The sequence below is a fragment of the Boleophthalmus pectinirostris genome, unplaced genomic scaffold, assembly GCF_026225935.1.
Source record: "Boleophthalmus pectinirostris isolate CB_2022bp ecotype Guang Dong unplaced genomic scaffold, ASM2622593v1 HiC_scaffold_2, whole genome shotgun sequence".
Lineage (NCBI taxonomy): Eukaryota > Metazoa > Chordata > Actinopteri > Gobiiformes > Gobiidae > Boleophthalmus > Boleophthalmus pectinirostris.
In genome coordinates this window covers 8,461,496-8,478,578 of record NW_026571152.1, presented here as the reverse complement: position 1 = coordinate 8,478,578, position 17,083 = coordinate 8,461,496, and the positions used below count along the sequence as shown (strand labels likewise).

Below are 17,083 nucleotides of genomic sequence, written 5' to 3'. Positions count from 1 at the left end.
GTTGGCAACAGTTCCCGAGATCGAGGATTTAAAGCCGTAACAAAGAGAATGTTCGTTGAATTTTATTAAGGGGAAAGACGTCATTGTGCTTCTTCCTATGGGATTTGGGAAAAGTTTAATATACCAGTTAGTCCCACGGCGCATTACATACGTCATGACCAAATAGCAGCGATTGGTTAAATTAAAAAGTACACGCCTACTGTTGAGCGAACAAATCCTAATGCTGCAAGGTCAAAAGTGAAACTGGCTGATGAATCAGGCTAGAAAATTACAGCCAAAAGAACAACATTTCCATGGAGAGAAGAAGGAAAAGGCATTATTATTTATGAAAAACTTAATTGGAAAGAACACACACACTATATATATGAAAATTTCAAAAAGCATAGCAGTATTAGGTAAGGTCAAACATTTTTCTGGAGAAGAGAGCTCTACATACACTTTACTGTTCTTTAGTTGCACCACATTTAACATACTGTGCAGAGATCTGGGGTAATAATTATAAAACAATATTGGTACCACTATTCATATTACTGAAAAGAGCACCACGGATAATTTATAACGCTGGGTTTTATGACCACACCAGCCAGCTATTTATCACTTCAAAAACTTTAAAACTTAAGGATCTGATCAGTTTCAAGACAGTAAAAATAATGGAAAGAACTACCAAAAAATATTCTGAAACTATTTAGAAAAAGGGAAAGTACTTATAATTTAAGGGGAATTCATCTCTTTAAAATGGCCAGAGTCCGTACAACAAGAAAAAGTTTTTGTATTTCAATTTGTGGGGTCAAAATCTGGAACTCTATGAGTGATGAGCTCAAAAAATTTCCAAATATGAAAAGGTTTAAACGTAAATATAAATAAATGATTATAGCTATGTATGCAGAAGAAGGAATTTAAGTTTATTTGTTATCTGAATGTAAACTACACTATATTTATTTTTGTATCTGGCATAATCTGATGTACTATAAGAGTCTGGCAGAAGCACATTATTGCTTTAATGGGATTGTAAAAGGGGGTGGGGGTAAATACGCATTGCTTCTTCCCACTCCTTTTCAGAATTTTTTTTTTTTTTTTTTTTTTTTTTGGAGATTAGTTGTGATGAGCAATGTAAAATAATTGCCTTTAGGTTTCTGTTGATTACTGCATAATAATTCAATTTATCATTTATAGAAACATCTGAATAAACTGGAGAAATAAATGGAGCAACTCTGGCTTCAATTCACTTTGTATTGAAAAAACGTCGTCCTTCTCCCCTTAACTACTGCTGTCTGGGCCCTCATTTCATCAGCTGCTATACCTAATATTGAACATGGCTCCAAACTTGCCCCATAACTGCGAGGCCTCAGTGAGCTTCATCTGACTGGAGCCGAACGCTAAGGGTGACGTCACGCTCCCTTAGTCCACTTCTTTATACAGTCTGTGGGTGGAACAGAGCGTAACACTGGAGAGCTAACTACTCTGCCATTCAGCTTGGCGTCTGTGAAAAATGTCCATGTGGTCTGAGCTGTTTAAGAGAGAAAACATGATTCATTTGTGTAAAAACACTGGGACTTGTGGGTTGGCTGATGGGTTGCTGTAAACATGTTTTATGCCAAGAAGATAACAAAACTCAAAAACATCATAAAATACAATCTTCTAAAATGATTACAGGCAATAAAATACTGAAAAAGCCCACATCATTACATTTGGAGGGGGTTGGCGCTCCATTAAGAAATGAGATCAGAATACATTGAGATCTGTGACAAATTCCATGTTTTATTTCCATGAAACAGAGCTGTGGTGATGCACTGGAAAACACATTAAGAGACATCAGCTTCTCTGCTTCATATTGCTGAAAAATTTTTGGAATTAAAAAAACGTATTGCAATTTTATTTCCCGTGTTTTAAAGATGCACTGGGTAACCTTTCTTGTAGGGGTTCTGCCATCTACTTGTCTATATGTTATTAACTTACCATCGACCGTATAAGGAAGCAGACTAAGGGAGTGTGACGTCACCCATAGTGTTCGGCTCCAGTCAAATTAAGCTCATTGAGGCTGACAGCAGGAAAATAACAAAATAAAAACACCAGGTTCATGTAGAGCAAGTTAATATGCACATTTTAAGATAATAAAGCCTTACATTTGGAGATATTAAGGAATAAAGTCTTACATTTGGAGATATTAATTTGTAGCTTTTTCTATAGTTATAGTAGAAAAGAGTAAACTTATCACTTCAAAACAGAAACCTGGAAAGAGTCAAGTATAAATTCCTTGCATCATATTAGATACTAAAAATATACAAAGGGGATTTTGGGTATCTTATTGAGTATTTTAATAAACTAGGTTTGACTATAAATTTGTCAAATTTAATTTGATTTTTTTGGAGGTAAAACTTTAATAAATCAGACTTGGAATTCAAAGTCTGGAGCGCAATGGTCCGTGCCTTATTGGATTGTTGTGGCTGTGAGTCAGCTGTTAATCATGGCTCCAGGGTCCGCCCCACACCTGGTCGCCCCAACTTGCTGGGCACTGCCCACTCTGAAGGATTTTTCAGGTTTTGCTTAGGGGCGGAGTAAAGCTTCAGGAAGTTATTTAATGGCTCTCTAAGTATTGATTCTTATGTCCTTACGAGGGGAAAATGCATTTTGAGAAAACATCTTTTGAATTTATAATGTCCCATGGCTGCAAGTTGCTTAACTTACATATTAAAACATCTTTCAGTGCAGAGTGGACAATTTTGTGGTTTTCGCATGAAAAATCAGACACGAAACTGACCAAAAAATACAAAATTGAAAAAATTGGTTTTGGCCTGTAGCGTCTCCTCTTAATCACGGCAGCTTTTTATTGCTCAAAAATGTCTTGACCTGCCGTGAGGAGGCTGCCAGATCTGACCTAAAACTTAGCTTTGCAGACTAATGGTGGATACAGTAGTGAAAATTTGTACCAAACATTAAATTACCTAAATAATTTCAGCATTTTCTATGATGTTCAACAATTTCCAAAAAAACAAAAAACAAAACATTTTTGTGTGTTTTGCATCGTTGCATCAATCAGTTATACACTTGTTTTAAAGCTCCTTTGATTTGTGAACTGGGGTGAATGTTGTAAAATGGGAGAGGACAGGGGAGTGGAGCGTCCCCTCTTCTTTTTGCTGTGTCTGATCTGAGTAGACACTTCACCCAGGGGTGGTCTAGTCTCAGAGCGTCACTATAAAGCAAAGAGAAAACACACAAAGAAGGCCTGTCAGAAGTAATAGCAGCAATAGTAGTACTTTATATTTACCATTACTTTATATGAACATTTTGGGAGTGAGGGTTAGTAGCAGCAATAGTAGAGCAATAGTAGTAGGAATAGCAGTGGTTTAGCAGTTAGAACATGTGCCCATTTACTTGACAGTCTGCAGTTCAAACCAATGTCATGCTGTTGTTGTGTCACTGGGCAAGACACCTAAACTCACCTTAACTGCTGTGAATGTGGTGCGTGAGTGACTGGTTGTGGCCCGAGGGACTGATGGAGCAGATTGGCAACCTCGCTTTTGCCATAGCAAGAAGGTTCCAGGTTTGATTCTTAGGTCACCCAGACTTTTCAGTGTAGAGTTTGCATGTTCTCCCTGTGTCTGAGTGGGCACTTTTTTGCTCATCGACCCAAATCATGTATTATATCAGGTCGTGATCCAGACTTGCTTAAGATCTGTAGATGGGTTCCACGGCTCCTGACAGGTTGCCTGAGTGGCACAGGCTGAAGGATGGGTCAAATGCAGAGAAGTCCTCCAGTTTATATGATGATGGTCTAAACAGAAGACACAAAAGTGGCGTTGGGTCTTCACCTTTTATTTGGCGTTTAGATGAGCATTTTCGGGAGGAAATCTGCGTGCATATGGTAACGCAAAAGTGTCTGGAATTTGATTGGGTATGCATGCCAGGCACATTTATGTGAAATAAACATGTACACGACGTGGGCAGATCTGACCAGAGTTTTGCGTCTTGGGCCGTGAAGACAGACTACGGCGGAATATGGTGGAGCGTATTCAGCTTTTCCACTCTGGAGGGTGGTTTCAGATTTTTGCATTTTTAAGCTCCAAAAACGTTGTCACCGTCTAAACAAAAGGCACTTTCGATAAAATATTTTGTTGTGTTTACCCACAAGCATTCTCATGTATAGGCCCTTAATCAATAAAATATACCTTACTGACTAAAGGGCTACTAAATACCAAAATCACTTTTTTCTACTGATTAGATGTGTGAATGGGTCTAAAATAGAAGTGTATAACTATCCCTACTCTAATTTTGGCATTTTAGTGCATATTTGTTAATCGGACTTTTGGGTAAAAAGTAATGTCTGTAAGAGCCTCTTTAGGCTCAACTTCAGCCAGGACATTTGAATTTTTGCATTGGACTAATGGCTGCCAGTGAGTCAGATGCAGGTTAGCCACTGGCGTCTACGGGCAGGACGTGAGGAGCCCCTCTCAGCCCTGCCCCAACCTGGCATTGCTGGTCACCGCGATGTCCCGCCTTGTCTGGAGAAAAAGGAAACGGCATGATCTGAGCACAAATGTCCGCTCTGTTTCAAAATCCATAGAGCACCAGTCTGCAGCATGTTGGATTGTTGCGGCTGTCAATCAGTTGTCAATCATTGCTCCAGAGCCTGCCGCACACCCGCTCCCCACAACCTGTCAGCCACCGCCCACTCTGGAGGATTTTTCAAATTTTGCTTAGGAGTAGAGTAATAAAGGGAGTTTAAAAAAGGCTTTTTAACACTGAATCTGGAGTGAATCACTAATGTGTTTAGCTTAACACTTTGTCAAGGTTTTGTCAAGACAAAGTCAAGGCGATGCTGACTAGAGGCACTCTGTCACTCTCTGTTACTCAATTTAGACATTAATCTGGGCTTTTGACTAGAAAGAGCTAATTTGGCTGGAACTTCAACAGGAGAGCTGATTTGTATTGTTATATTTGTACTCCCACATGTCAAATTACAGTCACAAGCGAGTTAATATTAGCTGACAGTTTTCCAATTAGTCTCTCTCACCTTTTTGTTGAAACTTAAAACACTTAAACAGGACCATGAATACTTGTAATGATCACAGGTTCCTGAAAATAAAATCCATTTTGTATTTTTCTTGAAACGATCTTAAAACTTCAGAGTAGGAGTAGTGGTAGTAGTGGTCCTGCTTACTGCCTATCTTACAGAGTGGGAATAGTAATAGCAGTACAATTAAATAATTCAAACACTTTTACTTGAGTTGAGGGTCTTAGTCTGTTTTCTGTTGCAGGAGTGAACGCCATGCTGAGGAAGGTAGCCGTGGCTGCAGCCTCAAACCCTCACGTGGAGATCCGACAGGACGGAGAAACCTTCTACATCAAGACCTCCACCAGTGTGCGCACCACTGAGATCAACTTCACCATTGGAGAGGAGTACTACGAGGAGACCGTGGATGGGAGGAAGTGCAAGGTAATATCTCAAAATGAAACACTGATATAACACTGATTTATGATAATACATTAGTCTTATATAGAGCTTTTACACAGGCTCATGGTTGCTTTACAATTTTAAGTATTATTCATTCATTCCATTCTTAGTGGGGGTAAGTTAGGCTGAATCCCATTACACCCCTTGGCCATACCACTTGCCCCTACCCCTCTGTTTTGTGTGTTTACGTGTAGGTGTAGGGGTTGTACACTTCAAACAGAGGGTTATGAGCAGTTTCCCAGAATGCCTTGCAAATCACCAGTAAGATGGCTGCTTCCACGACCACAGAGACCAAAGAATCCACAGTTGTAGATGGATTTCTGGCAAAAGCTCATTGCGTCTGCTTATATAAAAGCTGGCAGAGACTACTACAGAGACAACGTATGTGATTGTTGAAGGGGTGTTCCAATTTGTAGGGGTTTACTTTCAACTCCTACCCATTGTTGCTCAGTTTCAAGGGGAAGGGGTATAAATTAGAAATGGGATTGGCCCTTACAATTATAGTCAGAGTTGCTCTAGAGCAGACTTATGGAAGCGAGGCTGCCAACACACACAAACACACACACAGTGTCTGATATCTGACAAGATCAGGCTTTGACAAAGAGGTTTTATACAAACATTAAAGCTGGGGTACCCAAAGCAGCACTTAGTGACAAAATAAGACAGCAGCGCGCTGTTTCTACTTAATTGTAAAACATTTTATTGATCTGGAAGAAAGTCTCAAATGTTGCTAAAACAAGATTTGGGATGATAGTGTGTAATATAGGCTGACGGTCCAACCCCTGCTTTGGGTCACTATCAGTTGTTCTAATACTGTGAATGTGAAAAAATTTCTTCATTGGTTGTCATAGTCATAATTGGCTGCTCTTGTGGCTGACCGACTGGTACACCGAGCAGTTTTTGGGGATTTTGAAGAATGAAGAAGTACTGTTTGTGCAGTTTAAAGGGCAGAAGTTAAGGCAGGGGTCTCCAACCTTTTTACTCTAGTGAGCGACCTTTACAAAACAAAAGTACCAGAGAGCTACTCATTTTAGCAGTCACATGAAATTATGTAAATAAAACAGCCCCTGCCTTAGATGGGGTACAGTTAGATGCTTATAAAACATAAACCATTTATTAGTGCACAAAGTTAGGCATCAAAATTATACACTGACATGGTAATAGCCATTTAATTGACCAAAATTTTATTATTCAGCACAATACATATAATTCAGAAATCCCTTGGCAAGCTACTTGGAATGGGGCGGAGGGCTACTGGTAGCGCCCAAGCTACAGGTTGGAGACCCCTGAGTTAAGGATTATTGGATTGTGTGATTTGAGCAATTTGTTTCTCCTGTATCCATGGCGACCCTGCATCAAGATATCTATGCTAACCCACTAGCTCTGAAATGCTACAGACTTTTTAGAACACTGAAACACAGAAAACATTTCAAGGGACTGTCCCATCTCATCACTGATCGAAACACCATGTGGAGAGAGAGAGGCTTAGAAGAGGCTTTCCTGTTATGTGTCCTGAGTTCATCTCCGCTTGGGGGCTGCTGTGGTGCAGGACACAGTGGAGGGACTTTTGTCCTGAGGGTTATTACTCTCCTCAAAATGCTTTGACATTGGATCTGATGGCTTTATCTGTTGAGCTACACTGAGACTTTTGTTTGAGCTTTTCTATTATGGTTGTATTTTACTGCTCAATGTGCTTAAACAGTAGCCTGATTCATCAGTCAGTTTCACTTCCTAGAAACCATCTGACCTGATTAGGATTCATTCGCTCGACAGTAGGCGGGTACTTTTTATTTATAATTTTTTAATTTGGTCGTGACGTATGGAATGCGCCAAATCCCGTAGGAACAAGGGCAACAACGTTTTTCTCTTTGATAAAATTCACCAAAATTCTCTTTGTTCCGGCTTTAAATCCTCGATCTTGGGAATCATTGCCAACACAGAATGTCTGTCTTTGTCTACATCCATCTCGACCCCTTTGTTTACTGTTGTGCTGTACCACAAAAAGAACCCAGACAGGCGATTGAGTTTGACATCATGACTTCACAGCTCTTCTCTGATTGGCCTGTGCGTGGTCTACAACTTCCGGGGCTCTTGCAAACCGTCGAGTGTATTCTGATTCCTGATCTAGACGGTGGAGAGAAATTAAATTGAGCAGAGGCATTAGGTGTCACCAGCCTGGCTACTGGCTACTTAAATTGCCCCTCGAGATCAAATAAAGTGATAATGACAGATTGATTTATGCGCCAAAAAGTCTAGTATGTGAATTCTTTCAATGTGCCAAAGGTTTGTGAGAGCTAAGAACTGTAAGAAGACAGATTTTACAGACAATAGCGTTTTGTTTTTTTTTATTAATTAAAAATGAGATACCCCAACTTTAATCTCTTATTACTGATCTTCTCTGACAACTTTATGACAACCGTAAAAAAGAAAATTTGAATAAATAAAACTCATTTGCATTCCGTATCAAGTTTATATGGCACAGTCATTACTCACCGTCTGCTCATGCAATGTTTTTATCAAAGTAATTTCTCTCTAACCTAATTTCCTTCAGTGGGATTAGATTAGATCCTTTATGAACACTTAATCCATATAAAACCATCAGATTACACCACGGCCTGTAATGTGAAGACTATTGTTTCTATGGATGGTGCGTTCAGGGCTGGTGGGATTTCTCCTTTACCGTTCCTCCTGAAGGTTGAATGAAATATTAATGAACACCTGGAGTTTGTAGTTGAGTATTGGGGTCACGCTCCGCAGCTGGATCAGGGCAGATGGTGGGACGTCCCAGAGGAGCTGAGAACTTCAAATACAGTCAGCACAGAGGTAAAAGAGGGATCTGACAGGGAGAGGAGAGAGGGAGAGAAGAGGGGAGCGATGAGGAGCGGTGAGGAGAAAGAGGGAGGGACAGGAGAAGAAAGGGAGAGGAGAAAAAGAGGAGAGGAGGAGGAAGAAAGAGACAGAGGAGGAGGAAGGGAGAGAGCAAGGAGAGAGGAAGAGAAGAGAAGGGGAAGAGGAGAAAGTGAAAGAATAGAGGGAGCAATAGGAGAAGAGGCAAGGAGAAAGAGGGAGGGACAGGAGGAAAAAGGGAGAGGAGAGAAAGAGGAGAAAGGAAAAGGAAGAGAGAGACAGAGGAGGAGGAAGGGAGAGAACAGCGAGAGAGGGAGAGGAGAGAAGGGAAAGAGCAGAGAGAGGGAGAGGAGAGAGGGCATTACAGGATGAGAGGTGAGAAGAAGGAAGGAAGGAGAGGAGAGAAAGAGGAGAGAGGTAGAGGAAAGAGAGCGACCGATGGGAAGAGAGTTAAGGAGAAAGAGGGAAGGAGAGGAGAGAGGAGGCAGAAGAGGGAAAGAGAGGAGGAGAAAGGGAGAGAAGGGGAGACAGGGAGAGGGGACAAAGGGAAAAGGAGAGACGGAGAGGAGAGAGGAAGCGACAAGAGGAGAGGTGAGGAGAAAGAAGGACGGAGAGAAGGAGAAAGGGAAAGAAAGCGGAAAGAAGGAGAGGAGAGAAGGGAAAAAGGAGAGAGGAAGCAAGAGAAGGAGAGATGAGGAGAAAGTGGAAGGGAGAGGAAGAGCGAGGGAGAGGAGAGATAAAGGAAAGAGGAGGAGAAAGGGAGAGAGGAGGGAGAGGAGAAGAGGGGAGAAGAAGAGGAAAGAGGGAGCAAGAGGAGGAAAAGCGAGGAGAAAGAGGAAAGGAGAGGAGGAAGAGAGAGAAGAGGAGAAAAGGAAAGAAAGAGGAGAGAGGGAGGAGAAGAGGGGAGAAAGAGGAGGAGAAAGAGGACAGAGGGAGGGAGGACAACACCTGGACAGAGGAGAGAGGAGAAAAGGTCGAAAAGACTGAAGTTAAACGTGAATTATTCAAAATCATTTTTTGTAGCTTTCTACCATGTTATAACACTGTTCCCTCATCAGTAACATGCCTGAAGAGCTTTGAGGTCTTCCATGCATATTTGAGTAATCTAATGATCTCTCTCAGGCCCTATCCAAACCCTCCTATACAATTAACAGTATGATTCAATATTCAGCCCACAAGCCTACACCACCCAAGATCATAGACAAATATACAAAAATATATTACAACAACTTAACAAACCTGGTGCGATGTGCAGTAGTTTTATTAGTGGGATATAAGATGTTATAAGTGTTGTGATAGCGCTCTGAAGGGGTAGTGACTTAATACGGGGAGCAAAGGGAGGGAAGATTTAAAGCATCAAAAACGAAATACAAAATAATATATCTCACAAATATAGACTTTGGAGAGATGATTTCCCGAAACCAGCATGAATGAATCTAAAAACACTTCCAGGTTTGGACACAGATTTGGTGGATGGAGAGAAAACATGTCCAGTATTAAATATTCAGTTGCAGCATGTTTATCTTTCCATGTTTTGAAATGAGAAACTCGGTTAATACACTTACACAAGGCTGAAGAGACACTTACCACATCTTCCTCTGGGCAGATGGACTGGTAACTGAAGAGTATTTCATAGAAAGTAAGCAAAGGTTACAGAAGAATATTACTTAAAGTTACAGTATCCCACTTTAAGTCAAAAATACACTGAAATAAAAGCATGTCTATGATATGGGCTTGCAGCTTCACAAATCTGAAGCTCTGTCACCTGCCTGTCCCCAAGGAGATTTATAAATGATGATCCACAGGTTTAAACTTATCAACAGTCTGTCCTCTGATCTAAAGGTTGGTGGTAGAGCCCTGCACTCCCGAGGGTCCTCCCTGACACAAAACAGTGCGGCACAGGACACATTTTGAAAGCTCATTGTGGGTGCGGGCGGGAGCGGATCTGCACAATGCGGGAGCGGGCGAGTGGGACGATAAACTGCAGTCCCGCAAACTAAATTTGAGTGTAAAGTAAAATATACAAATGATGAATGTAAGCATATCATACATCATTTGTGCTGGATATTTTATTTAGCATTAATAAAAACATTTTAAGCAGCCTAAACTTGCGGATGTGGGCTAATTTCGCACACATTTTAGACAAATACTTTCTGCTTCTCCGTGTTTGACAGAGCTTAAGAAAGCGAACGTCCTCAACTCGTGGGATTTGCGGGCGGGAGCAGGACAAAGTATCACAGATGCAGCCGGGAGCGGGACTGAAAATTACAATTGTTTGCGGGAGCGGGTGGGAGCGGGACTGAAAATTCTGTCTCGCACAGACCTCTAGTTGGTGGTTCAAATCCCGCTCTCGACATAAACGTCACTGGTTGAGCGGTCAGATCCACAGACCCACAGATTGGCGGTGTGATTCCAGCTCCCACAAATGAATGCTGTCGTTGTGTCCTTGGGCAAGACACTTAACCCACCTCACCCCCAGTATCTGCATACATTGAGTCTGTGAGTGTTTGTGTATTAATGGGTGAGTGGTTTCTTGATGTAAAGAACTTTGAGGGCCTTGAAGGTAGAAAAGCGCTATAGATAATATAGACAGATCTGTGGAGAGGAAACCCCACAATAAAAACACTCCTGGCCAAATAAGATTCAGGTTTGTGGAGGTGCAAGCCCACTCGCAGTAAGGACACGTTTTTCAGTGCAAAAACAGAACCAACATGACGTTTAAAAAATTTTTTTTGTGTCTATATTTTGGCCAAATGTTACATACTGTGACTTTAATAAACCCATGTGGCCTTATACTACTTCTTCACCATTCTAGAATTTTTCAGGAAAGACTCAAGAGTACTCGCTGCCTTTGGCTTAAACTAACTCTCACACAGAGTTATTCCATTGTCCCACTGTGCAGTCATGGTTGTATTCCTCTGTATTTTGAATGGGGCAAACATGACCTACTTCTCGGGCTATGGCTCCTTCAGTCTGTGCCCTGGTGCATGCTGGGTGACTGGGCAGAGGCGGTTATGTCCGGTCTCTACTTTGTCTTTGTTTTGGTTCAAATAAATTAAACTGTCATGCCAAATTAGTGCTAAAGTTGTGCTTGTTTACTACTTATATACTATAATTTGTTGAGTCATACTATGAAACATCTCTTGTCTCCGTTGAGATGTTGCTTTACCTGGAATGTTCCACAGTATGGCATATGAACTTAATTTAAGAGAAACATATATACTTTTTTTTTTTTTACCATTTTATATTTACCCCATCAAAAAGAAGACTATACCACTATTATACTAGTTTTTGTTTCATGTGAATAGGCCCAGTAATTAGAAAGATATGAACCAGTTAAACATTCCCAGGGTGTGATGCTAACTGTAGGCACTGCTCTGTTATTCAAGTTAGACTTTAATCATTTAAAGTTTTGTTTTAACACAAAGAGATGAGTTATCTACAACAGGTGAGCTGATTTGTGCTCTTTTCAGAGTTTTCAGACTTTCAGATCTTAAAACCTTTTTGACACTGTTTTCTATGTGGTATCATGATAACTGGTGGAAATCTTGCCATAGAGATACATGTAGAAGACCCCCATTGTGATGTCATGGAAAACTATCACATGGCTGCAGTTTCTATATCAAAAAACACAAGAGCCACTGCTATCGGCTACACAGCAAAAACTGGAGGGTTAAAATTTCAGAGTAAAATATTTCAGAGCATTTTTTAACTATTTGAAATTTAAATGGGGTTTCAAGTTGAGGTTATTTGCCAGAATTGATATGGCTGAAGTTAATTCAACTTCCCCTAGTGTTAATTCAACTTCATCTAGTATTAATTCAACTTCCCTTAGTGTCCCACCCACCACAAACCCCCACAAGAGAAGACCAGTTTGAACCAGTTTTGTTCATAATTTCATCTTCAATTAACTAAAATAAAGTGTAAAAATAAAACACCTCTGTTTAGCTAAATCAAGATAACCCTATAAAGTGTTATCAGTTTACTCTCAAAATGTTAAAATAACTCTTCATTTTGGGCAGGAACAGGAACTTTGGTCCAGTGTTACTTAATTCACATTTGCAAAAATGTTAAATTCACTCTAGAACAGATTGGATTCATTTAAACCTGGGGAAAATGATTAACATTGATTCTGTGAGAGTCAATTTTAACATTCCACTTTTTGCTCTGTATGCTGTTTATTTCAGTTAAACATCTTATCTTGTCTGTTATTTTCAAGATGATTATATTTGCAGAGCCTCACCAGCCAACCCGACCATAGACCATATACATGGACATAGTCAACCCGCTAGCCCCCATGTTCCAAAAAGGAAGTGAGCATGGGTGCACTTCTGGATCCACCGACTCTGCCTCCAATTCACTTTGGGCTTAAACTGTACATATTAACCCGCTCCATGTGATCCTGGTGTTTTATTTCACTATTTTGTCCCTAAATCAATATGTATTCCTAAAACTTGGCTCCAAATTTGTCCCATAACTGCAAACCTCAATGAGCTTCATTTGACTGAGTGATGTTACACTCTTAGTCCACTTCTTTATACAGTCTATGGACCAGACACATATTTTTCAAAGCCATGTATCCTACAGAAAGAAGGGGATCGGCTCACTAGGCTGCTATTAACTTGGGTGGTCCACACAATTCAGTTTGGTGCCATCGATAACATAAAAGCCCCAGGGTGCTTTAAAAAGATTACAGAAAAAGAAATGGTGCGCAAACTCCTACAGAATTTTAGTATTACAAAATATATCTAGTTTATGTCAGGGTCAAGTGCAATGTTGTTCTGGACTGGAGAGGGTTTTGGGTACAATCTCAAATCTAAACTTTAAACCAGCAGGAAATTGCCAGAGCAGAGCTGAGGCCGGGGGCAGCAGATGGTACCATGAATCATATAAACCAGAACAAATACAAAAATTATTGGACAAATGATTTCAAATGTCAAGGTAACATTTGGTCTAAAAACAGAATAAATTTTTTGTGAAATAAAAGTACTTACTCTTCCAAAATATGCTTGTTATTAAAGAGCCTGAACCTGATTTTCTTTACTTTTTTTGTCTTATCCATAGACTGTTTAAAGAAGTGGCATAAGGGAGTGTGACATCACCTATAGCGTTTGGCTCGAGTCAAATGAAGCTCACTGAGGCAAGCGGTTATGGGGTAAATTTGGAGCCGAGTTCCATATTAGGGACAGGAATTGATTTACAGACAAAATAGCAAAATAAAAACACCAGGATCATGTAGAGTGGGTTGATGCGAACATTTTAAGACCAAAATGAGGAGCCTCACAACAGCAGTTACAGAAAAAGAGGAGATGTTTTTCAATAGAAAGTGAGTCGACAGATCCGAAAGTGCCTGTTTGGAACACGGCAGCCAGCAGATTAGTTATGCCCATCCACAGTCTATGGCCTTACCCCAGTTCAGACATATCCTGGGACCTGAAGAAAAAAAGTGTATTTCAATATATATTTTTTGTGATTTTCTATCTATTTGGAGATAAATGAACACCTTAGCACTTAGATTTTGTTCATTTTTTTTTATTTATAATTTTATAACATGTCCTCTGTAATGGACGCCGGGAACATTTTGGTGTTAAATCCATGTGACTTTAACAACCTCACAAAAACAAATTTTTTGATGACTAACATCTCTAACAAGATTCTACAGTGGCTTCAGAAAGTTTTTAGATTCCCTTTTAATTAATTAATTTTAATTAATTAATTTTAATCATAGTAATCATTTTTAATTAATTTTATCATAGTGAGCCATAGTGCAAGTCCTATTCAGTTATTTTTTTTTATCCTGGACATGATAGTGCCTATAATCCCTCAGCCCTAAAAGAACCTAGTCCCCTCACTAAGAGTCTATCTCAAAACACTTAACAGATAGACTGGTTAACTCAGTGTCCAGTATAAAGGACACGAATGGGCCAGATCTCTGACGGATGTTGTATGAGGAGCTCTTGAGGTCAGAATAAGTCCAGTGTGTACTAGTTGTTGTAGCTAGTTTTTTTCACCATAACTGTGACTGCAAAACTCTGCTCTGGTCTCTGAAATTTACAGTTTGCCATGGGCCAAAGTTATTTCTCTATTACCTTATGCATTCTGAGTTCAGAAGCACTATATATCACGGCAATGCTAAGGTGCACTTCCTGATTAATGGACAACAAAATGTCTTAGAATCAGATGCAGACAGTACACAGCACACTTATTTTGACCTTAAGACCTGTTTATAGAATATGTCTGTACTGGGGCACGACGTAAATTGCTCAAATATATGGGGAAAATTCAGGTACATGGCTTTTTATTCAAAAGACCCTGTTTCTTTCTTATAGGGACAGTCCGCAATTTTGGACATAGGACCCCATTTCCTAGTGAGCCAGAGTGTTGGAGATGTGTGGAGACACTTTTTAAAATAGTCCATCCAGTTCTTATATTTGCAGAGGTGCTAGGCTAGTGCATGTCAATGGCCATAGTTAGCCTGCCAATAAAAACAGTCTTACCCACTTCAAAAAACACCAGAAGCAAGTCTATTATTACACCAGACTGTCGATGTAAATGTCTGTGTTGATAGAATAATGTTTTAATATAAAACTAACCTAGCATCTCATGAATCGTCGCATGTTGAGGGACTATTTTCTCATATATCAGTCCGCCGCTGCCAAGCTTTATATCAGGAAGTACAACTTGCTGCTGCCGCTCAGACATAAATCCTTCAAATGCAAGGTTGGTTTTACTTCTAAAATTATTCTATTGACATGCCCTAGCCTAGCACCAGTGACCTCTGCAAATATAAGGACTGGATGGAATATTTCAAAAAGTGTCTCCACCAGTTTCCAACACTCTGGCTCACTAGGAAATGAGGCACTTAATTTTGAAGTATACAATGAACTATTTGAAAAAAAAAAAAAAAAAAAAGAGAGAGAGAGAGAGATCTACACATGTTCTAGTTTATTAAAGGTCCTATATTACACACAATTCTTGAGAGTTTTAAGTCATGTTAGAATCTTACCTCTTCAAAAACATACCTAGAATCATGTTTTGTTTCATTCACACATGTTTGAGTAATCCTTTATTATTACTTTGTCTACATCTCCAAAGCTCAAAATGCTCATCAAGCAGTAGTTTCCATGTCAACAGAGTAATATTGGCCCTTTAATAAAACCCTCCAAAACCCAAATCTGTCTCCTTTAACTCAAGTAGAAAAGCAGTTCCAAAACAATTCTCAAGTAAATGTAACTAAGCAAAGGTCTAATTATTCTCAAAACACTTTAAATTCCCACATTTGAAAAAGATGAATGAACAAACGAATGGACAGTTCATTTTGGGCCAAGCTCCCGTGGGGAAGATGTGTGAGAAATCGTGACCGTAGAGGCTGACATAGAACCGTGGATAATGAACTTTAACAGGAATCAAATCTGAGGGAGTGGGAGGCTTGGCAGAGGGACTACGGTGGCCCGGAGGGAGCTGTATTTTACCTTTGATATGGTGATTAACTCCTCGCAACCGCTGCTCCATACAAACGAAGGAGAGGGCTTTAACCAGGGGCCAAACTCTACAAATGAGAGCACAAAGAAATACGCGCTAAGACTTTCCCAGGCCTTCAGACTGCTCCCGGGAATTACGCTGGATTATTCTGTGGAGAGGAAGTTGGTTTGGATGAAAAAGCAGAGATATCCTGTTTTTGATTAAAATTTGGACTTGAGTGGATTACTATGTTTAAAAGCACGCCAGAAATCTGATCGTTATCTGATTTCTGGAGATTATTGGAATGTCATGTAAACACTAAGATCTGATGGGGGTGATCTGATTTCTTTCTGATAGTCCACATCTGCAGCTTAATGTGTAAAAAAGGCAAAGTCATGTGGCATCCATAGACTGTACAAAGAAGTGAGTGTGATGTCACCCATACTGTTCAGCTCCAGTCAAATGAAGGTCATTGAGGTCTGCAGTTGTAGGGGCAAATTTGAAGCAGATTTCCATATTTGGAATTCCGACCGCGAGTATCAAAGCAAGCAAAGAGCTAATCCAGAGTGAGTCCATTGCAGGTAACCTCCCTTCCCTCCCGCACTACTGGTTTATGCAGGCAGAGAGCGCTTAGCAACCCTGTCAGTCAAACCTGTTGTTAAAGCTAGTAGAGCGACCTCACGAAAAGAAGGTGCCTGATTTGTCTGTGTTTATTAATGTTCATATCTTGATTTAAGGAAAAAATAGTGAAATAAAAATGCCAGGATCACGTAGAGCGGGTTAATATGAACACTTAAAGACAGAAATGACCAGATGCAGCAGAGGTGCTCACAGCAGCAGAGAGAACTGAAATAGTCTTGATCTATTTCAGAACTATTATTATAAGAGTAAAATAAACATAGAAAACAGCATTCTTTGTTGAAAATGACATCCTATTATTAAACAATTTGTATTTTTTCGTCATAATTATTACTTTATCTGAGTTACCCATAAGACCAGATAAGATAGAGACTTACAGTAAACACATCAGACCTGTTCCCGGGGCATGTGTGACTCTGCCAGGGCTGCCCATGTCACTAGTTCTGTTCATTGTTTATTTGAAGAGAGTTTGGGGACCACAGAATCTCATCTCTGCTGGTTGCAGAAGATGTTGCCCTGATGGCTTCATCGAACCAAGACATGCAATGTACACTGGGACAGGACTAAAACAGGACCTGCTGGGACCAGGACTCAACCAGGACCTGCAATGTACACTGGAACCAGGACTAAACCAGATTAAACCGAGACCTATAATGTGCCCCAGGCAGTTTGCAGCCAAGTAAG

General features: G+C 40.2%; 1 protein-coding gene across 1 annotated transcript in view; it reads left to right on the top strand.

The window, feature by feature from the left end:
• The window catches only part of crabp1a (cellular retinoic acid binding protein 1a), a 38,513-nt gene that overhangs the window by 7,580 nt on the left and 13,850 nt on the right, over positions 1-17,083 (top strand). Inside the window, exon 2 of the mRNA XM_020923205.2 lies at positions 5,256-5,434. Coding sequence (XP_020778864.1) covers positions 5,256-5,434 — 179 coding nt within the window. The remainder of the gene's footprint in view (positions 1-5,255; positions 5,435-17,083) is intronic.